The sequence below is a fragment of the Diabrotica virgifera genome, chromosome 4 (genome assembly GCF_917563875.1).
Source record: "Diabrotica virgifera virgifera chromosome 4, PGI_DIABVI_V3a".
Taxonomy (NCBI): Eukaryota; Metazoa; Arthropoda; class Insecta; order Coleoptera; family Chrysomelidae; genus Diabrotica; species Diabrotica virgifera.
Genome location: NC_065446.1, coordinates 159,092,744 through 159,116,085, shown reverse-complemented (window position 1 = coordinate 159,116,085; position 23,342 = coordinate 159,092,744). Strand labels below are relative to the sequence as shown.

Sequence of the window (23,342 nt, the reverse complement as noted above, 5' to 3'; positions counted from 1 at the left end):
TGATTAAATAATATTGATAGTGTATTTGATAAATAAAATTGACTTAATTAAGTCAATTTTATTTATTTCTTAATAGGTGAACTTAATAAAAAGTTAATTGTTTTGTTTGTTATTTATGGACGATCCAAGCAGAGAATTGACCAGGATATATTTTGTGATCCAAGTATTTTGTTGTTAAAAATGTTCAAAATTGTATGCGTTCCATAGTAACAATATATTATTAAAAAATCACTTAACACTTTTCCTCTTTTCTCGATTGAGTATTACTTAGTTTTTGTTGTACATATAAATTGTTACAATCACTGAATACATAATTAGTGAAAACATTATCGTATTTATTAACGGAATTAATAATTTGCTATTATACAAGTAACAGTTATCCAAGAACATTCAAAAGCCAAAGTAAATGACATGTCAAGTAGTAATGTTTACATATCCATACCAGTGAGAATTTTACTACACGTAATTTGCCGTGTAAAGATACAAAAAGTAGCGATAGCAGTAAAATATTTGCGAATTATGTACCGATGGCCTTAAATAGCTTAACGGTGTCTTTATGGGACAAACTTTGATGTACGGGAACAGGGGAAGTGTTAATTGTGGAACAGGTTAAAAATTTGGAACGTCAAGGCCGCGTCTCACCATCAAATAATTTGATCAAACAGTTTGAACAAACTTGACGTACTTGAGGAAGTACGTCAAAGTGACGTCACAATTGCAGTTTTTTTGAAATTCTAAAAATCTGTGCTCTCACTATCAGTCTAGTTTGATCAAATTTTTTGTATTGAGTTGTCTAACTTGTTTGTACTTTATTTAAAATTAAAATTTTTCATTATTATCCACAATGAACACTCAGGATGTGACGTCACTAACTGTCACTTTCAGTTTGCTCAAACCAGTTTGATCAAATTATTTGATCAGACTACGAAAACATCCCATGTATTTTGTCATATTACTGTCATAATTCCTGTCACTTGACATGTTCTACGTGTCGTAGGTACTTATTAAAATGCCCATATGCCCAATTGGTGATAAATACCAGTCTGATTTTTGCATGAGTGTTTAATGAAAGGGTAACAAATCCATTGGAAGTTCTGTCCGACAAAATACATGGGACGTTTTCGTAGTCTGACTTTCCAAATTTTTAACCTGTTTCACAATTAAAACTTCCCCTGTTCCAGTGTTCCCATACATCAAAGTTTGTCCGACTAGACACCGTTAAGCTATTAACAGATTCCAGCTTGCTATTAATCAACTTTTTTTGGTACGCGGGATCCAGGCCTATACCATTATACCAATTTCAACAAACAAAACCCGCTAAATTTTAAATTAAGACACCCACCGACCAATCACAGCAAACGTAGACTGTTTTGATTAATCCATATTCCGTGGCGCAGAATAGTAAACAATTGTTTTTTGTTCTGTGCAATGGTTTTGTGAGTCTGTGACGGAAGTTTTTAAAACGCCAAAAAATAACTCAGCTGTCAGTTGTCACGCTGTCATTATTATTATTACCTTCAAACCACAAACCATACATACTCATAGACGTTTCACGTAAATTGTCAAGGTCAAGACAGCAAATTAGTTACCATTCCAATCCAGAGATGTCGCTGTCAGTCAATTCTTTTGTCATATTTAAAACTGACAGTTGACAATTAAATTAATTTGTTATTTACTTTTTATTTTACAGTTTGTGGCTTAAATATTTTATTATAGTGGTGTTACGTTTTTAATTAGATTTAATCACAATTTTAATCAATTGTATTAACCTCCTCTCCGTTTTTGTGAGTAGAATTTTTAGTTTACATTGATCATTCCGTGTTGTGTTTCTCCACATTTAAAAAAGAATATAATAGATCCTGAAACAGTTTATTCTAATAGACAAGTGTGTCATCAACATTTTGGGCCTATATATTTTTGGAAGTTTGTAAAAGAATATAAGGTATTTATCTAAACAATCATCCTACAAGATTCTTTCAAAAATTTTCATTCAACTCAATTACACATCAGTGCTTTCACGTGACACATGGCAGTAGTGTTTATATCATTTTGAAAACAAATTGGAACATTTGAAGTTTTCAGTAAAACATTGAATTGTCTTTCTGTTGTTTTAATTTCCTGCGAAATTTCATCAAAAATCCCGCAAAATTTATAATTTGAAATTCCTACATAACTCAAATTTGTCAATTTAGTTCCCATTCCAATCAAGAGATGGCGTTAATTCGATCCGAAAGATTAACATGGTCGTGAAACGTCTATAAGTATGTATGGTTTGTGCTTCAAACATGAAAGTTTTTGTGTAGTACTGTGACTCTGGTTTTAATTATTGTTTTAAAACAGTTAAATCCTTTAATTTTAGATTAGTGGCAAATGTGTTTTCACAAAAAACTAAAGATGTTAGAAAAGGATTTTTTTGTGCCTTGATGAAAACAGTGTCCACAGGAAAATGGCGCCATTTTAATCTGTTGTATTTGTTTCATTGCATTTTAAAATACCTATTTATATAAATTTAGACGTTGATAAGAAAGTTGTTAGCTTTTATATATTTCTTTATACCTAATATTTTTAATACTTTAAAAATGAGTAACTTTTCCAAAAATCCTGCTGATTCAGGCTATTTTGACTTTTCTCATTCTCTGTCTGGAGAAAATACTTCTTTTCAGAATGAGACCCCTTCCAATAGAAAACGAAAAGCTTCTTGTATTGAATTTGAAAATCTGGAAAAGTCTCCACCATTTTCTAGTACCTTAAATGAATCTTTTATGAACAATTTTGATGAAGTTCTAAAAAAAGGTTTGGGTAAGTGAAATCATATAATATTATATCTTACATTTAAAATATTATTATATTCTGATTTAAACCACATACATAGCTTGCATCCCCTTTAAGATGAAAATTTACCTAGATATCTGTGGTATCAAAAGGTTTGAGCTCTGGAGAAATATTTGTATACATCTAGATGTCAGATAGATTTAAAAGAGTTTTGATAGTATCAGATTGTTAACAAGTTATAACAATCTTGAGCAGATTCTTCTTGTAGTGCCTATCCATTTCGGATGTTGGCAACCATCTGCCAATCTGTACTTTGCACACTGCTTCTCTGACAAGATTTGAGTTGTTGTGTTGAACCACATGTAGATTTTTTAAATTCTTTGCCTTCCTGGTCTTCGCTTTCCTTCTAATCTCCCCTGTAAGATTAGTTGTAGCGGTCCATATCTCCAGCTGTCCTCATGATTAGTGTTGGAAAATTCTCGAGAATGAAAAATTGGAGAATATTCCCGAGAAATTCTCAATATGGAGAATTTTCTGAGAATTAACCCTATGACTCGGTTAGGGATATTGTTAAAGATGAAATAGGGTATTAAAAATCATGAAATTATATGAGACAAAACAGCAGTGTTCTTTATATTATAAAAAATACAAAAACAACAGAAAAGACAAAATGTATTTGATTAAAAAATTAAATTTTCTTCTTAACAGCAAATAATGGATGTGGTGATCTAATCTGAAAAAGATGAGGCCTCAGATTCAGAATATGTTTTTATCATTAGCTCATCGTGGTCATCTACATTCTACATTTTAATGTACTGTCAATACAGTCATGGATTGGTCTATGTCTAGCAATTTTAAATTGTGAGCAATAAAAATTACCTTACTAGCCCATTTAGCAGTAAGCCGGTTTCTTTTAGAGGAGTGGATAAAACCATAAGTACTGAAACTTCTTTCAGTCACTGCACTGGATGAAGGCATGCTTTATATCAGGGGTGGGCAAAAGCCGGCCGATCCGGCCTTTCTGCTTATGTTATCCGGCCCGTTGAAAAATACTGCAAGTAATTTTTTTCGTAGGTAGAAATTTTGCGCCTACGAAATGCTTTTATCATTTTTTCAAATCCTGAGAAAACTAATAAGTATTATTGTAAAATTTTAAAGCAGAATCAAGATTACCGAGGACCAAAAGTTCCTGAAAAGTTCTATGTGTATTTTATTAAGTTACAGGGGTGGAAAAAATAAAAAAATTAGTCTAAAAATCTTATTAAAAAAACTTTTTGTTTATTCTAAGGAACTTTCGGAACTTGCTAATAATGTAATCTTTCATTCTGCATTTCACTTTTTCAAAAATATTAGTTTTATCAGTATTCGAAAAAAATGAATGCATTTAAAAAGCATTGGTCAGAAATTTTGCGCCTACGCTCTTAATCTCTTTTATGTATTAATGTTCGTAGTGTTCATATAAATAATGAATCTCTATCTTCTGCTTTTCTTAAAAGCGTTTGTGTTTAACCCGGTCTAGGAGTGATTATTTTTTGGCTAGGGCATTGTCGTCTATCAGGACCCCCTTTCCTTCGATTTTACCCTTCATAATTCGCTGCAACCACTCGTACTTATCAATTCTAAGTATGTGTCCCAAATATGTCTGTCTTTCGCCTTTTAATGATAGTTAAAAGTTCTATGTTCCTTCCCATTCTGTACAACACCATTTCGTTTGTAATATGATCGGTCCATGGTATTTTCAAAATTCTCCTAAAAAGCCACATGACAAAAACTTCCAGCTTTCTCATTAAGTCAGCATTGATAATAATCCAATAAAGGAGAATAGAGTGAACCGTGAACGTAACATTTTACCATCTGATATCGGATTTCATTTTTTATCTGGATCCTTGCTATAACTTAATATGGACCACATTTCTTTAAAAATTTCGTAACATATTTTACTGAGCACAAATTCTTCGCAGGTACAGTAGAACCCCGATTATCCGTGCTCCTCAGGACTAGATGTTGGCACAGATAATTAAAAAGCACGGATAATCCGAACATTTATTTCTTATTATAATAACATATACTTACATATGTATGTATATCCATACATATATACCTACCATAAAAAGACAACAGAACAAATAAATCTTTCATTATGAGTCTCCCTCTCCACGTATAGAGTTTCCATCGAGTGATTTACAGTGACGCTATTTTAATAAAACCTCAAAAATGCAATTTAAGTAATACAAAATCATAGCACGGATAATCCGCAGCCCAGATAATCTGCACCCCGGATAATCCGCGCACGGATAATCAGGATTCTACTGTACACCCAAGTAAGACAATTTTTTATTACTGTTATTTATTATTAAGTCAAATTTCTTTGCCCAAATTCTTTAAAATGATACTTATAGTATTTTTGTCAAAAAAATTATGTGGGCAGAAAAAAAACTCCACCAAAAACATTCGCTTGTGCACAGCATACCCATAGGGTATAGTCCTCCAGGCCGGGAGACATTTTGAAAATTTCATTTTGGCCCGCGCTTAAAGTATTTGCCCACCCCTGCTTTATATCAACTTTTATTTAGTTAATTTTTTTCCTAAACATGTACCTTTTCACCATATGATTGGGTCTAGTTTTTCAATTGATTTTACAAAGTATGGTTTTCCAAAAAAATCACTTCCTAGACCAATAAAGTGCCAAATCTGCCATTATTTCAGCTGAGTGATCACCATGCTTTAAAGTTGCTAAATGATGTATAAACTCAGTTCCTCAACTTGTTCTTCTCTGCTTAAATGAACACCATTCTAAATATTTGCACATTAATATTGCACCAAAACAATAAACACTGACACTGTAAACATCCTAGCTAGTATTTCATGGGATTCCCCAGCCCTGGCTCCTTTGATTTTCGGGGATTTTATCTAAAATGTGATTCTCTGGCAGGCCAAAGCGAAAAAGCATTTCTCGAGCGGAGCGGCAAGTAGGTGTTTGGGCTTCAAGAATAATAATGTTTGGGATGCAAAAAATATATGGGTTGTTGTAAATATAGAAAAATCTCGCTGAGATATTTCTGGCAGAGAATATTCTCTTTTTACATCACTACTCATGATGTCACCTAGGTATACGATTTTGGCTGTTTTTATTGTAGTTAATAGCTCTTTTTCTTTTTGCATTTTCAACAAAAAACACCCTGATTGGTAATGTGATTGATATAAGACATCTTCAGGATTCAATGTAAAGCCACATTTTGAAAGCCCCAATTTTCTTGCAGGTGGCACCTGTGAGAGTCCACTACTCAACTCCATACACTATAGGAAAGATATAACGTAGTAACCTGATTTTGAAATGCAGACTTGCTTTCTTCCTACATTTGATTTCTAGAGAGTGGTACCAATTTTCATTGATGTTTGTACCATGGTAGGTGTAGTGATGTTCGAAGAGAATATTCTCGGCCAGAAAATTCTCTCGAGAATATTCTCAGCAAAAATTTTCTATATTTTCGAAAACCGAAACAAAAATAAAAACTAGATACTGGTCAAATTATTATAATTTAAAAAATATGTAGCTACGAGGGTCGTTTTTTTTTTCAACCTCCGTTTGTCCATAAAAAATTCCTGTGAAGCGTTTCGCCATTGCGGTGCGCAGTGGGCGACAGCGCATCTCCCCTGCTACACTCTACATTAATCCTGACTTCCAGGCATCAGTCTGTAGTGTGCTACACACGAAACAACATGGCCGCGACAATTAGTTCTCCCGCCAAGTGTGAATTACGCGCTGTCATTCGCTTTCATTTGACACATCAAGGATGTGTCAAATGAAACTTGTGGAAATTCCATTGCCAACGATGTTAAAGTGAAGCGACAGTTGTTTCTCACCGCTTCATCAACACGTTGAACAAGCTCATCTGTAACGACAACTGCGACCTTGACCCCCTTCGTAATGCACATCATTTCGTCCTTCTTTGAATTTTCGGCACCATTCATGCACAACTCCATCACTCATAAATCCTTCTCCGTACACTTGACACATCCTTCGATGAATTGCAGCTGCACTATTGCCTTCTGCCTGCAAAAAGCGAATGACAGCACGTAATTCACACTTGGCGGGAGAACTAATTGTCGCGGCCATGTTGTTTCGTGTGTAGCACAGTACAGACTGATGCCTGGAAGTCAGGATTAATGTAGAGTGTAGCAGGGGAGATGCGCTGTCGCCCACTGCGCACCGCAATGGCGAAACGCTTCACGGGAATTTTTTATGGACAAACGGAGGTTGAAAAAAAAACAACCCTCGTATATTGTTTTTGCCAATCACATGAACCACTAGCAAGGGTGTTTACAGTGTCAATATTTATTGTTTTGGTGCAATATTAACGTGCAAATATTTAGAATGGTGTTCATTTAAGCAGAGAAGAACAAGTTGAGGAAACTGAGTTTGTAGATAATTTTTAGCAACTTAAAAATATGGTGATCAGTCGGCTGAAATAATGGTAGATTTGACATTTTATCAGTCTAAGGAGAGATTTTTTGGAAAACCATACGTTGTAAAATCAATTGAAAAACTAGACTTAATCATATGGTGAAAAGGTACATGTTTCGGAACATAATTAACTAAAATAGCAGTTGATATATTAAGCATGCTTTCATCCAGTGCAGCGACTGAAAGAAGTTTCAGTACTAATGGTTTTTTTATCCACTCCTCTAAAAGAAACCGGCTCACTGCTGAGCGGGCTCGTAAAGTAACTTTTATTGCTCACAATTTAAAATTGTTAGACGCAGACCATGACTGAGTTGGCCACTCGTGAAAAACAAAATCCCACAACTCATCAGTACATTGAAATGCAGATTGTAGATGACTAGGATGAGCTAATGATAGAAATAGATTCTGAATCTGAGGTCTCATCTTTTATCATATCACATCAATTATTTGCTGTTAAGAAGAAAATTTCATTTTTTTATTAAAGAAATTTTGTGTTTTCTGTTGTTTTTGTATTTTTTTATATACAAATAACACTGTTGTTTCGTCTCATAATTTTGTAAGATCATAGATAAGATTAAAACCCTATTTTTCATCTTCAACAATATTCTTAAGTGTGTCATGGGGTTCATTCTCAGAAAATTCTCCATATCGAGAATCAGTACATTGAAATGCAGATTGTAGATGACTAGGATGAGCTAATGATAGAAATAGATTCTGAATCTGAGGTCTCATCTTTTATCATATCACATCAATTATTTGCTGTTAAGAAGAAAATTTCATTTTTTTATTAAAAAAATTTTGTGTTTTCTGTTGTTTTTGTATTTTTTTATATACAAATAGCACTGTTGTTTCGTCTCATAATTTTGTAAGATCATAGATAAGATTAAAACCCTATTTTTCATCTTCAACAATATTCTTAAGTGCGTCATGGGGTTCATTCTCAGAAAATTCTCCATATCGAGAATATTCTCCGATTTTTCATTCTCGAGAATTTTCCAACACTAGGTAGGTGTATGTGTTTACTCCTTTCTATTTGTTGACCCTTCACACTGATTTATCCTAATTGTGGTTCCTTTTTAGAGATCATCATACATTTTGTTTTCTTAGTGTCTTTACAGTGTGTAGTTATTGAGGTGGTATATATCCAGGTTAATGGTGGTTCAATATTTCAATTGTTTTAATCAGATCACAGTGTGTTAATAAAACTTCTACATGTTTTACAATCAAACCATTTTTAGTATTAACCTATTCACTGCTACACTATTTGTTATATGTTCCCCAGGAGAGGAGCATTTTTTTCAAATAAAACTATTGTTTTGATATTAAATAATAAATATTTATTGTTAATAAGTCCATACAAAATGTTTTTTTAATCTTTTTTTTCGTGTCACATAATATGAGTGCCATTTAATCTCTCACCCCCCGTATCATCCCTTAATTTTTTTTAATTACTTCCACCTTTTTTATTTGATATTTGGATTCTCTTCTTTGTACTGATTTCAAAAATGTATAACCCTTAATGCTTAAAGTGATTAATTTATGAGAAAAATAAAAAATACAAAAGCAAGAAAACTGGATTGAATAAAAATTATTTTTTTTTAACAATTTTATAACATTTAGAATGATTTCACTACCAAAAATTTTAACAGTAATTATTCAAAAATTTTAACAATTATTCAAACTTTCAAGTCATTTTGAATAATTATTGTTAAAATTTTCGGTAGTGAAATCGTGAAATGTTCATTCTAAATGTTTGCATCTAATAAAAAAATAATTTTTTTCAATCCAGTTTTTTGCATTTGTATTTATTTTTCTCATAAACTAATCACTTTAAACATCATGTGTTTACATTTTTGAAATCAGTACAAAGAGGAGAATCCAAATATAAAATAAAAAAAGGTGGAAGTAATTTAAAAACAAAATTAAGTGATGAGAGGGCCCCTTTCCCGGCAAGCTTAAATATGGCATAATCTTTCCCCCTTCAAGTATTATTTGACATGTTTTTGCGTTTTTTCTAAAAATCAGTGGTTTAAAAGTTATTTAAGGTGGATAGTTTTATCTGAAGAGCACTGTATATTTTTTCATACAATTTAATTATGTAAAAAGAATATACATTCATTGGCAAAATTAACTGTCCATCTTGTAGAGAGAGAGAGAGAGAGAGAGAGAGAGAGAGAGAGAGAGAGAGAGAGAGAGAGAGAGAGAGAGAGAGAGAGACATTATTGATACAATGTACCAAAAGGCCATCGACCGAAGTCTTTCAGCCAATTTACACAATTAATATACATTATTACAATATATGTTTTTTGTTAATATTAATACAATACAATAATTAAAAAAAAATATTTGTATGTAGCGGTAATCACAATATCACTGACAATTAGTTACAATACAGATGATGATTTGAATAGAGTTGTTTATTGTCTTGATGTGTAGCAGATTTCTTCAAAAAGAGTTCTTCCTGGATATCTACGGGCACTGTCCTCTGGTATCTTCACAATGTGGGGCTCAATCAAATTTTTGTTACTGTCATTAATAAAGAGATATTTAAACAGCTTATTGAGTCTCTCATTAATAGGTTCAATTCCAGTTTCCTCGTACAGCATTCTGTTGGATGGATTGTGAAGTGGATTATCAGGATGACGCATTCTAGTAATTTGTCGAAGGCTAGTTGTTTCAGCCACTTTCATATTATTTTTGGCAGGGCCTTTAGAATTATAGAAAATTGCAGAACCATACTCCAGCATGGGCCTGCAAATCATTTTATAAATATTGGCTGCTGTTTCAATCGTAATTCCCTCATTCTTGTATGTTAAACTTGTATTCTTGTATTTCTTTCAATTTGAAGAAATCATCAATATTAGACGATAGTTTATGAAAGATACAGGAGTATCTTAATACATAATACATAAATATAACAGGAGCCTTGAATAGTACAGGAACAGCTTTATTAGAGGCTATCACAGGTCTCCCTCCACTGGAATTATATATTTCGGCGGTAGCCTTTATGACCATTCTGAGACTCAAAGCAAACAATACTTGGAGACCGAATTATGTATTGAATAGGCACACAAACATTACTGGCACTATACTTAAGGAATCCATCTTTATGATGAACTCATAATATGATGACACCAGAACTAATCTTCACTGAGAAGATTAACACAATTATACCATCTAGAGAACAAAAAGTCCCAAATATGGTTCACTGATGGATCTAAAACTGCCCATGGTACTGGATCAGGAGTCTTTGGCCTAGGTCAACATACAACGGTGTTCCAGGAGGAAGTTTTTGCTTTGGTGGCCTGCATTGATGAAGACCCTAAAGCTAAGAGAATCAACATTTACACAGATAGCCAATCAGCTATTCTGGCTGTAAAGAACACTCTCACCAAATCAAAACTGGTAAGAAACTGCAAAGATCTCCTCAATAACCTGGCAAAAGACAATAAAGTGTCTTTAATATGGGTGCCGGGTCATGAAGGGGTGCATGGGAACGAACGAGCAGATATGGAATATTTAAAAAAAATAAAAAAGCGGCAAAATTAATGTTTCCACGACTAATTAGCGGCAAATTCAGCACCACCTCGATTTGAATTTGAAACATTATTCGCTGTTGTGATTCGATAAGTTCATATGAAGTTAGCGAAACATCGAATATTAAGAAAAAAGAGCGGCAAAATTAATTTTTCCACGACTAATTAGTGGCAAATTCAGTACCAACTTGATTTGAATTTGAAACATTATTCGCTGTTATGATTCGCTAACTTCATATGAAGTTAGCGAAACATTGAATATTAAAAAAAATAATAAAAAAGCGGCAAAATTAATTCTTCCACAACTAATTACAGGCAAAAAGCGGCAAATTCCTATTGTGCTGGCCATATTATTTGTGAGAAGTGATTCGCTAACTTTATGTACATGGCGGCAGCCCCCATTAATAATAATCATAATTTTTTTTAATTAGACTATGATTTTCAAAATTATGTTTGTTTGAATTTTTTCCAAAGATTTTTAAAAATTGGATTTTAGTTAAGCATCCCTTATACATTGAGAACATTTGAGTTGGAATAAATTCATTATCTCGAGAATGGCCGAATTTTGAGAGAAATCCTGAGACAGGTCGATTTTTATTTTTTAAATTATGACCTTTTGGCATATACAGGGTGATTGATTAGTGGGGTAAAGCTCAATAGATCCGCTATAGTAATAGATAGCAATAAAAGTTATTAACAAAAATTTTAGCCACCTTTGGCAGACCAAACTTATGTTTTTTTAAATGGAACACCCTATATTTTATTTTAAATTCGAAGTCCTGTTAACTTCTCCATCACAAAAGTATAAAGGTTTGTTATGTTATACAGGGTATTTACAAAGTTATAATCAATTTTGTATGAAAATCATAACAAGTTCAACTCCCTGTATAAGAAAATAAGCAAAACAGCAACAGTTTATTAATGCCATATTTTTTTGTATTGTCAAAATTTTCAAGAATGATTGATATTGCTAATTTTCTTTATATCAAATACAGTAATTTTAAATTGGAACACCCTGTATTTTATGTCACTATTGAAAAGTACCATTACTGTACTTTAATTTTTAGATAACATTCCATATGTCTAAATTTATTGGTTTTCGAGATATTTTCATTTTTCAATGGATCAGTAGCGTGGCCACCCAAATCACCAGAATTTAATTAGGCAATCCATCGATATGTCAAAGATAAACCACGTGATCTTTGGTTGGCACACAAAACTGTTCTTAACTTAAACTCAATGTAATTATTGATTTTTCTTATATGTTTTTTGTCATGATTTTGAGGTAGACGATTTTGTCATGATTTTGTCATGATTTAAAGACATTCATTAGATTAATTATTTTATAAACTTTACGTTTTTGGTGATTTTGAGTGCTGACAACATGCCTGTGACTTGTATAGTAGTGAACTGTGGAAGTCCAACTGATCGGGATAATGTTAATTTTAATTTGTTTTTTGTCGTGATTTTGAGCTTAATCTAGTATAAGACATTCATTAGATTAATTATTTTATAAACTTTACGTTTTTGGTGATTTTGAGTGCTGACAACATGCCTGTGACTTGTATAGTAGTGAACTGTGGAAGTCCAACTGATCAGAATAATTTTAATTTTAATTTGTTTTTTGTCGTGATTTTGAGCTTAATATAGTATTTAAAGACATTCATTAGATTGATTATTTTATAAACTTTTCGTTTTTGGTGATTTTAAGTGCTGAAAACATGCCTGTAAGTTGTATAGTAGTGAACTGTGGAAGTCGAGCTGATCGGATAATGTTAATTTTTTTCGTGTTCCCTCTATAGGGCTTTTCATTCACAGTCATTTGTTTTGAGCTTCTGTCATATGTCGTATAATCCGTGTATAGTAATATTATACACGGATTATACATATACAACATCTAACAGAAGCTCGAAACAAATGACAATCGATGAAAAGCCCTATTAGAAACTCATTTGTTTCCTCGCCTAACTAAATTATCAAAAAACAGGACGCACTCATGCTAGGAATTATGGTTTTTATTAATATTATTACAATTATTTATATGTGACACTAACGTAACTAGTGACATTAATTTTTAGGCCAATGTGACAAACTTTATTAATACTACATTTTAACATTTATCCCCTATTTTGTTAAAACAATATTATTTTGTTTTGTTATTTATTTATTCCATATAGACCTGGATCCCGCGTACCAAAAAAAAGTTGATTAATAGCAAGCTGAAAATTTATTAATAGCTTAACGGTGTCTAGTCCGACAAACTTTGATGTACGGGAACACTGGAAGTTTTAACTGGAACAGGTTAAAAATTTGGAACGTCAAACTACGAAAATGTTTATGTAATTTGTCAGATAAAACTTCCAATTGATTTGCTACCAATTCATTAAACTCTCATGCAAAAACCAGACTGGTGAAAAAATCACCAACTGGGCATTTTAATGAGTAAAACACGAAGACCATGTCAAACTACAGGAATCATGTTGGTTAGTAATAGCAGTCTGATTTTTGCATGAGAATTTAATGAAAGGATAACAGATCAATTGGATGTTCTGTCCGACAAAATATATGGGATGTTTTTGTAATCTGATGTTCCAAATCTGAGTTTCCAAACTGTTTTACAATTAAAACTACCCCTGTTCCAGTGTCACAATACATCAAAATTTGTCCAACTGGACACCGTTAAGCTATTAACAAATTTTCAGCTTGCTATTAATAAATTTTTTGGTACACGGGATCCAGACCTAATAGGTTTGTTCGTAGTATGACACAAACGATTAGCAACTGCTGCCAACCATCAGATGCATGAGCAGTTAACAGTTAGCGTTGTGCAGTTAATAGTTAGCATTCATAGACTACGAATGCGCATGTGTCTGATGGTTGGCAAGAGTTGCTGATCGTTCTACGAACAAACCTATCAGTAAGCACAATTTGTGATATCCATGGGTAGTTACTAACCGAAAGAGGTAGGATTCGATTTTTAAAACATTTATTTTAGAGTCAAAACATAGTCATACCTGAAACGATAAATATATATTTATCATTACAAGTTGATACTAATTACAAAAATAAATACACATTTAAAAGACCAATACATAATTACTCATGATGAAGAAGTACATTATAATTAAAAATGAATAACCATTTTCATATCGGTGCAACACAATACCAAAGCCATCTTATATTTCAGTTCGTTTAGTGAGCGCAACAAGCACTATGACTGAACAGTTTCAAAACTCATTAGTTTTTCATCAGATAATGCATATATGTTGCTATCTCCAAACCATGTAGCTGTAACATATGTACATGCATCAGGTTCTTCTTCGTCTGTCTTGCCCTGGGCATACTCAGCTAAAAATAGGATTGCTGCAATATGGCTGCAGACTTCTCTATTACCGGCCATACGCATACAATGTGCATTTGCTATGACATCAGAACTGGCTATCACCCCACCCAAGCATTTAGTCGTTTAGCATTAGATTTTTGGAAATGCTTCACCTAAAAAAAATATTTTATTTTTTTGGAAATTCTTCAACTACAAAAATTTATTTTTATTAGAGTATTTGCGTTCTTTACAATGATTGAGAATATTTTATTTAAAATCAGACATTCATAATATAATTTTAGAACAATCATGACAGTAATTCAAATAGATGGCAGTAATGAATCATTTTCAGAGAATTATGGAGTTCGCAGTTTACAGATTAGGACGACGATATGTCTGGTTTCATCCAGATATATAAACGTAAATAAATCTAATATTTAGAACCAATTTATCAAAAAGACACTAATACTGTTATCCATATATTTCTTAATGGTGAATAAATAAAATAAAGGCATACCTTTCCAACAATAATATGGAAATCAGGAAATCATTAACAATTTTTACTCCATTCAAAACAAATCCAGCTGTAAAATATTTATGTGCCTGAAGGCTTTTGTATGCTTTCATCTGCTGCTTAGAGTAGCAACTGTGAGACTTCACCAGATATGTATAAATATCTATAATAGTAACTTGATGGACTGCACTTTACTGTAAAATCCAATTCTGACTGAATTGCGTATGGATCTAAATCCCCAATTATTTTCAGCTTCAATAAATATCTAAAACAATAAAAGAAATAATGTTATTGCTTGCAAAATTCATCATTATTGATAAATATCGGGGCAAAATGAACAGTAAATAAAAATTGTTTCACCTACCTTTCTCGCAACATCTGGAGTTTCCAATAATAATTTCCTTAAATAATCAGTTTGCATTGTGGTAAAGTTTATAAAGTTCACAAAAACAGGAAACGAAATCCAAATGAATCCAAAATAGACAAAATAAGACGATAAACAATGAAAAATCATTGAAAAATAGATAGAAACATAACCTCTTTGTTAGTTTGTGTGCCAACCAGAGGTCACGTGGTTTGGATTGCCTAATAAACTGGACCGATTTTTTTGGGGTTACGTTAATAATGAAGTTTGTAAAATACCTCCAACAACAAGGGATGAGATGAAAAATAGAATACAAAGTGTATTTCGATGTGTTAAATTACAAATGCTTCGTAGACTAAGTAGCTCATTCAATGATCGTTTTTAGGCATGCATAAATATGTGTTAGGAGGTAATTTTGAACACCTTATGTAATTAAATATTAAAAATATTTTATTAAAAGTAGCTTCTAATTTTTTCAAACATGTTTTTTTTGCAAAATGTATTACTGATAAATTATTTTTTGTTCTTTATTTGTTACATTGTTACATTTACATACAAAAGTAGTGTTTAATTGTCTTCACAAAATGTTGTAATTTGTGTTTGTTTTTTTTTGTAAAATTTATTACTAATTTTCTTTCTTTATTTGTTACATTTACATAAAAAAGTAGTTTTTAATTGTTTCAAAAATGTTGCATGTGGTGGTTGTGTTTTTTTTTGTAAAATGTATTACTAATAAATTATTTTTATTTCTTTATTTGCTACATTGTTACATTGATTACCGGATTGATAATCAGTAATCGTCAATTGTCAATTCAGTCATGGCTTACTTAAAATTTAGATAAATTTAGACACCTAAAATAATTTGCTCTGAAAATTGAAAATATCTCGAAAACTAATAAATTTGGACATAGGGAATGTTACATAAAAATTAAAGTACGGTAATGTTACTTTTCAATAATGATATAAAATACAGGGTGTTTCATTTAACATTACTGAGAAAATTATGTTCTTGCGTTTTGACTCACTCTCTATTTGATATATAGAAAATTAGCAATGTCAATAATTCTTGAAAATTTGGACAATAAATAAAAAAAGGCATTAATTAACCATTGCTGTTTTACCTATTTTTATTTATACAGGGAGTTGAACTTGTTACGATTTTCATACAAAATTGGTTATAACTTTGTAAATACCCTGTATAACATAACAAACCTTTATATTTTTGTAATGGAGAAGTTAAGAAGATTTCGAATATAAAATAAAATACAGGGTGTTCCATTTGAAAAAACATAAGTTTGGTCTGCCACTGTGTTATCGAACACAGTGGCATATCGTACAATTGATTGTCGTCGTGTGATGACGTAATCGATGATTTTTTTAAATGAGACTAGGGGTCGTGTGATAGCTCATTTGAAAGGTTATTTAATTCTCTATTCAGTAATATAAACATTAACATAATTATTTATACAAGTAAAACAAAAAAAAAATATTAAAAAAATTTACACAAAAAGAAGAATGTAAGCAATTTATTTAATTACAAATACATTTTACTGATGTCAGAAAAACAGATAATATTTATTTCACAAATAAATATTGCTTTTAGCTTAAATTCAATGTCCAAACTGCTAAGAGACAGGTGGGTGGCAGTTTTAACATTGAATTTAAGCAAAAAAATATATTGATTTGTCAAGTAAACATGTATTTCTGTTCTCTGACAGCACTCAAATGTATTTTGAAACAAATGAATTACATACATTCTTCTTTTTGTCTCAATTAATTTAATTAAAAAAAATCTTTTGGGCACCCTGTATAAATAAATATGTTAACGTTTATATTATTGAATAGAGAATTAAATAACCTTTTAAATGAGCTATCACACGTCCCCTACTCTCATTTAAAAAATGATGACGTCACTAGTATGATATATATGCCATAATTTAAAAATAAAAATCGACCTGTCTCAGGATTTCTCTCCAAATTCGCCACTTCGCGAGATAATGAATTTATTCCAACTCAAACGTCCTCACTGTATATTAAAGATAGTTTTCACTGTATCTTTCATAAAGTGTGGTCCAAGATTGACAATTTCTGTAAATTGAAAGAAATACAAGGTGGATGGTTAATTTTGCAGGTGAGTGTATACATAAAAAGACTATCGGATTTCTGAATGAAATTTTAGATCTTTTTGGGTTTGACTGCCTTATAATATTCATTCCATCGCTAGTAGCCCAGTAAATGAACGGGAAATTCGGCGATACCGTCTAATTTTCAGGGGCAACTCCGAATTGCATGAAAATTTGGATTTAGGTTCTACTTACCCTCCACTTCAAAGTTGAAATTGTGCCGTTGGTTGCTTTTACTTGGGGAGTGACAGTCACCCCTTCTCGGGGGTGAAAAAACATACGTTCAAGATAAGACCGAAAATAGATAAATTGACTGATTTTAAGCAACTTTTGTTCTATAGAGTTTTTTACTTAAGTCAATATTTTGAGTTATTTGCCATTGAAAATGTTGATTTTTCGACAAAAAACTACGTTTTCAGACGGTTTTTCGCAAATAACTCAAAAAGTAAATATTTTATCGAAAAAAATATCCTTAGCAAAAGTGTAGCTTATAAAAAACCCAAAAAAATGGTGTATCAGTAAAGTCTATCAATCAAATAAAAACAAAGTTGTAGCTCATGAAAAATACGTCCCTATTCTTCTAATTTCAAATCGAATATTTCAAGGTGAAATCACCGAAAAATTAAGCACTTTTCGGGAAAAACCCATTTAAACTTTTTTAAAGTGTTTATAAAAAGCTTTGTTTTAATTATTAACAAAAGTTTTAAGATTAAAAATAAGCGAGTTACGCTCAAAATAAAGTTGCCCCTCTTTTTTTTGTAAAAAATCATGAAAATCTCGCCGTGTTTAGCTCCCCAAATGAAATTAATCGCTACCGCTTTACAAACAATTTCATTACCTATCTATTTTTTATATGATCTGTCAGTCTCATCGGTTTAAAGGGTTTATTTTTGAAAGGGTTATAATTGAGAAAGCTTGAATGGGTCACTAATCACGAGTGTATGCAACTTTTGAATAGCCATATCTTAACCAATTTTTGTCTCACGGAGAAACAAAATGAAACTAGCATATTTATAATAGCAAAACCTACATTTTTTTACTCTTAAGATTTTTCTTATCACTAACACTTTTTAAGTTATCTTGAAAAAATGAAATTTTTCAAAAATTTTTTGAATTTTTTTTTTTTTACTATAAAACCAAATGTTTTCAAAAATAAGCACTTCAAGCCAATCAAACTTACAGATCATATAAACAATACACATACAGTTAACATAGATGGTAAAGCCGAACGATTAATTTCATTTAGGGTGCTAAATAGAGGGAGGTTTTCACGATTTTTTTTACCAAAAAAAGGGGCCAACTCTTTTTTCAGTGTAACTCGTTTATTTTTGATGCTGAACACTTTTGTAAAAAACAAATAATAAGTTTTTTTTTCGATACTTTAAAAATGTTAATAAGGTTTTCCCGAAAAACGCTTCTTTCTTCGGTGATTTCACGTTGAATTATTCGATTTGGAATTAGACGAATAAGAACGTATTTTTCGTGAGCTACAACTTTGCTTCTACTCAATTTGTGGACTTTACTGGTACACAATTTTTTTCGATTTTTTATAGGCTACACTTTTGCTCAAAATATTTTTTTGGATAAAATATTTACTTTTTGAGTTATTTGGGAAAGACATTTTAAATCGCGAATAACTCGAAAAGTATTGACTTACGTAAAAAACTTTATAGAACAAAAGGTGCTTAAAATAAGTCAATTTATCCATTTCCGGCCTTATTTTAAACACGCGTTTTTCACCCCCCGAGAAGGGGTAAATGTCACCCCCCAAGTAAAAGCAACCAACGGCACAAATTCAACTTTGAGGTGGAGGGTAAGTAGAACCTAAATCCAAATTTTCATGCAATTCAGAGTTGCCCCTGGAAATTACACTCCAAAATGGTCATTTATTGGGCTATAGTAAAATATAACCAGGGCAATTGAAAACCAATGATAATATTACAAAGTTCAGTTACATAATATGCTCACGAAGTCTCAACTACATGCTTCCTACCAGTGCTAACAAAAAGCTGGTGAAATTAGTGTGAACATACTTATGTCAATTATTATGAGCGACATGTGCACTGCGCCAAGTATCATCATGGTACGCAGAGGTGACATGAGCACTGAATGGGTTAAAAGTAAAAATATAATTTGTGTTCTTGCTATGTACCCAGATTGTAATTTAATGTTTACTGTTTTAGATTCACCTGCTCAACGTACCAGCAAATCGCATAGAACCAATGAACAAAAGAAATTCTATTCTGTTCCCAATACTCCTGACCAACAAATAAAATATGGTAGAGATACTTTAGCAAAATCAAATACAAATAGTTTTGTGAAAAATTTCTCTCAGTTTGGTATGCAATCTCAGTCACCTTTACATAAAGAAGCTTATGAGATCTTGTATCCAGAACTACCCCCGTTAGAGTGCAAAAAATCTACCACCCCACTAAAAATTGACAAATCCAATTTACAAGCAAAGAAAAGGCTATTTTATAAACCACAACAGAATCTCTTAAATAAGATAATTTCAAACCATGTTATTATGAATAAAATACTCAAAGATTTATCAAATGGTGATTTATATAGGCTGGCCAAAGTTTCTAAAGCATTTAAAGAAGCCATTTTAAGGGATATAGATGCCTCAATCAGGTTTGCTGTTTCTACAGATTATTATAAAGGATATAAAGAAAATTACAGAATTACACCTCCGACCTCTCCTGAGCAAATTGAGTATGATACTGAAGCTCAAACTAGTCCAAGAGCAAAGCGATTTCAAGAATTCTACAATGTAAGTATTTGTTTATATGTATTAGGCAGTATTTTTTTTTCTTTACCCATCACCCAAATTTTTTTTCAAATTTCAAAATTTTTCTTATATATAATTATTTTATCAGTACCTAGGTAATATTATTCTTGATATCGAAATGTTCATGAAATTGTTTTATATCGTTGTATTTTTGAATTTTGACCTGTCGTATAAATAGATCACTGAGCGTTAGTGTTATCATAATTTTAATCTTAACATGTGCTAATGTCACTGTCACTTAAATCATAAACATCAAAATTCAAAGCAAACAAGATATCAGCGACACGCCATGTTGTTTATCCTTGTTCAACTTATAGCCAGGGTAGTGTCAAATTTGACCGGAGCATTTTAGCATGGCTGTTTTCTTTTTATTTAGGTAGGTGTTCCAAAGCTTATTAACAAATGATGTGTCAGCTGGCCCAAAACCGGGGATTTTAGACAAGAAAAGGTAAAATATGAAACTTGATGGAAAAACGCTACAATTTATGTCAAATATTTATCTACGTGACTTACAACTCTTAATATCATTGCTGACTTCTCTCCTAGCTTTCACTCAGGCAATCCGGGTTCAAATCCTGGCGTTGAAATTTTTTTTTGTTTTTAAGATTGACATTTTATTTTGAAAAATAATTATTTTTATAATACCACGTTTGTATTATTTATACGAGACAATATAAAAAAATCTGTATGTCTTATAGAATTATCCATAGAACTTATGAAATAGAACTATTCATTTGATCATAAATATTATGATTGACCTTAATAAGCAAAAGTTGTTGTAAATGAACCCCTGAAGCTTCCTGAGTTAGTACGACCAATCTAAGTGAAAAAGGGGGTTGCCCTCCCCACCCCTCCCGATATTTTTTTTTTATTTTTTGGACAAACCGTTTTTTCTTAATGTAATATGATGTAGAACCAAAAGATACATACAACCCTAATTTTTCACTTTTCTATCACCAACCCCCATTTTATAATAGCAATCTAAATGTTTCCCTGTTCTCTATAATAGGTATATAAAAATGGATGTTTGTCTGTATGAGGAGCGATCAATCAAAACGCAATAAATCATGTTTTTTAGAATTTGAGTTAAATTAATACTAAATAGCTTTGTCATGAAATATATCCAGTGGTTACAGCCAATTCCTTCCAAACGCAATATATCCAATAGAAAATAGCTATCGAAAGTGTGCAAATCAATCAAAACACAATAAATCCAATATTCCGCTGAATAACGCCCTTATTATAAACATAATTATTTTTCAAAATAAAATGTCAATTTTAAAAACAAAAAAAAATTCAACGCCAGGATTTGAACCCGGATTGCCTGAGTGAAAGCTAGGAGAGAAGTCAGCAAGGCTATTAAGAGTTGTAAGTCACGTAGATAAATTTTTAACATAAGTTGTAGCGTTTTTCCATCAAGTTTCATATTTTACCTTTTCTCGTCTAAAATCCCCGGTTTTGGGCCAGCTGACACATCATTTGTTAATAAGCTTTGGAATACTTAACTAAATAAAAAGAAAGCAGCCATGCTAAAATGCTCCGGTCAAATTTGACACTACCTCCCTGGCTATTATTGTGGTTTCTATGAACAAGCTGCTTATTTTGCGGTACTAGTTTCTGTGCATTAAAAAGAGACAAACAAATAAACGATTGATTTGGATTGCCCGTTTATTTAAAAAAATATATATATAATTGTCAATTTAAAAACAGAAATTTTAATGATTCTCCCAAAAGATATTAAATTTTAACCTTTTTCGAAAGAAAAGTGTTCTGTTATTATATTTGATGGTAAAAAATTTAATATTTTTCGGAATAATCGTTAAAATTTCTGTTTTTAATTGACAGTTTTTTGACAATTATTATAATTTAAAATAAACGGGCAATTAAAATCAAAAAATCAATCGTTTATTTGTTGGTGCAACTGTACACTAGTATAAAAAGTAATTCGTGAATAATTTTATGGATGGAAAAACTTAGAGTGGAGCACTATATGAAAGGCTTTATTGATATCAGTATAAATAGCATCCTTTTGACTGCATTTGACTATTGGTTTGGTATGGTATGTTGGTGGTTTGGCCTTACAATTTTCTCCTGGACATTGTCTCTGCTCTTCACGTTTCTCCATGAAGTGTTTTTTCTCATCGAATTTAATATCTGTAAATACTTTAGATGTTGAAGTTCTCGATCTTCTTACTATACTTTTTGCACTATGATTCAAATTTAGATAGGACACTGCTACAGATTGACAAAAATCTAATAAAGTAATATTTGACGTATGGTGTATTCCACGAATATACGACTGTTTTGGATTATCGCGACAATGAATATTTTAGTGTGCTACATAAAAAGTACGAAAGTATTTTGCCATAATAATTACTCCAGTAAACAACAAAATAATTTGCAATTTACTTTCGTTCTTCATATTATTTTGCACAGTAAAATATTCGTTGTCGCGATAATCCAAGAGGGTCGTATATTCGTGGAATGGGGTATATTGACTCGTCTTTATAGAAGCCATGAATGTACTAATGCCATACGCCATACCATTCAATATATTTATTTATTTATTAAACAGTAAAACCTTTTTTTTACAATCATACATAAAATACTGAAATAGAACATACAAAAATAGTTAAATTAGACAGGGGTGGCCAAGCTTCTTAATAGTCCGAGCCACTTTTCACAAGTTGAAATTTTTCGCGAGCCGCAATAAAATACTTATTCAAAAAGTATCTATGTAGAGAAGGTATTTACAATTTTTTAACAGAACTTTTACTTACTGAAAACCGAAATACAATTACGAAATATTTAAACTTAATTACATTTTTGTTTTCCTTCTTTTGATAATTATTTAGAATTTGGTGATTAATATGTGACTTCTCAGTAATTCTTTTAGATGCTGGTTAGGTAATATTGATCGGTGTTAGGATTTCACGAATTATAAAATGGAATAAAATGGTCCACACAAGTACGTTGTTCCTAATATGGACATAATTCGACAAGCATTCTTTTTTAGGGTACCTTCTTGGATTCTGGTACAAATTTCCAAAATTCGGTATTCGGCGTCGACTTATAGTTTTATTTTCGAGCTTGATCTTCTTGCGTCTCTATCAATTTTAATTCTCCAGATGTTGTTTGGGCCATATATTGGTAACAATAAAAAATTCACCTTATGAACTATGTTCATTTCAAATAAATTCGGAAAAAAAATGAAGAGACGATTTAACATATTTTAAGTCTTCAAATCTATTTTGGAGTTCGGTCAATATTCCTTCCGGCTTTTTTATATACCTACTCGTTAAGTTTTTCTAGTATAATATGGTAAAAAAAAATTTCTAAGTCGAGTAAAATGACTTAAATAAATGCAAAATGTGTACCTAATACAAATTACATCTGTAGCAAGAGTTATACAAAAATCGGTCTGGATTCGGTTGATTACTGACTTTTACATTGCG

The 23,342-nt window shown here is 31.6% G+C and overlaps 1 protein-coding gene across 1 annotated transcript in view; it reads left to right on the top strand.

Annotated features, from left to right (window-relative positions):
- Window positions 1-1,650: 1,650 nt before the first annotated feature.
- LOC126883985 (uncharacterized) overlaps window positions 1,651-23,342 on the top strand; it is a 91,503-nt gene continuing 69,811 nt past the window's right edge. The window contains exons 1-2 of the mRNA XM_050649757.1: window positions 1,651-2,799; window positions 19,280-19,869. Of these exons, the coding sequence (XP_050505714.1) occupies window positions 2,580-2,799; window positions 19,280-19,869 (810 nt within the window). The 5' untranslated portion in view covers window positions 1,651-2,579. The remainder of the gene's footprint in view (window positions 2,800-19,279; window positions 19,870-23,342) is intronic.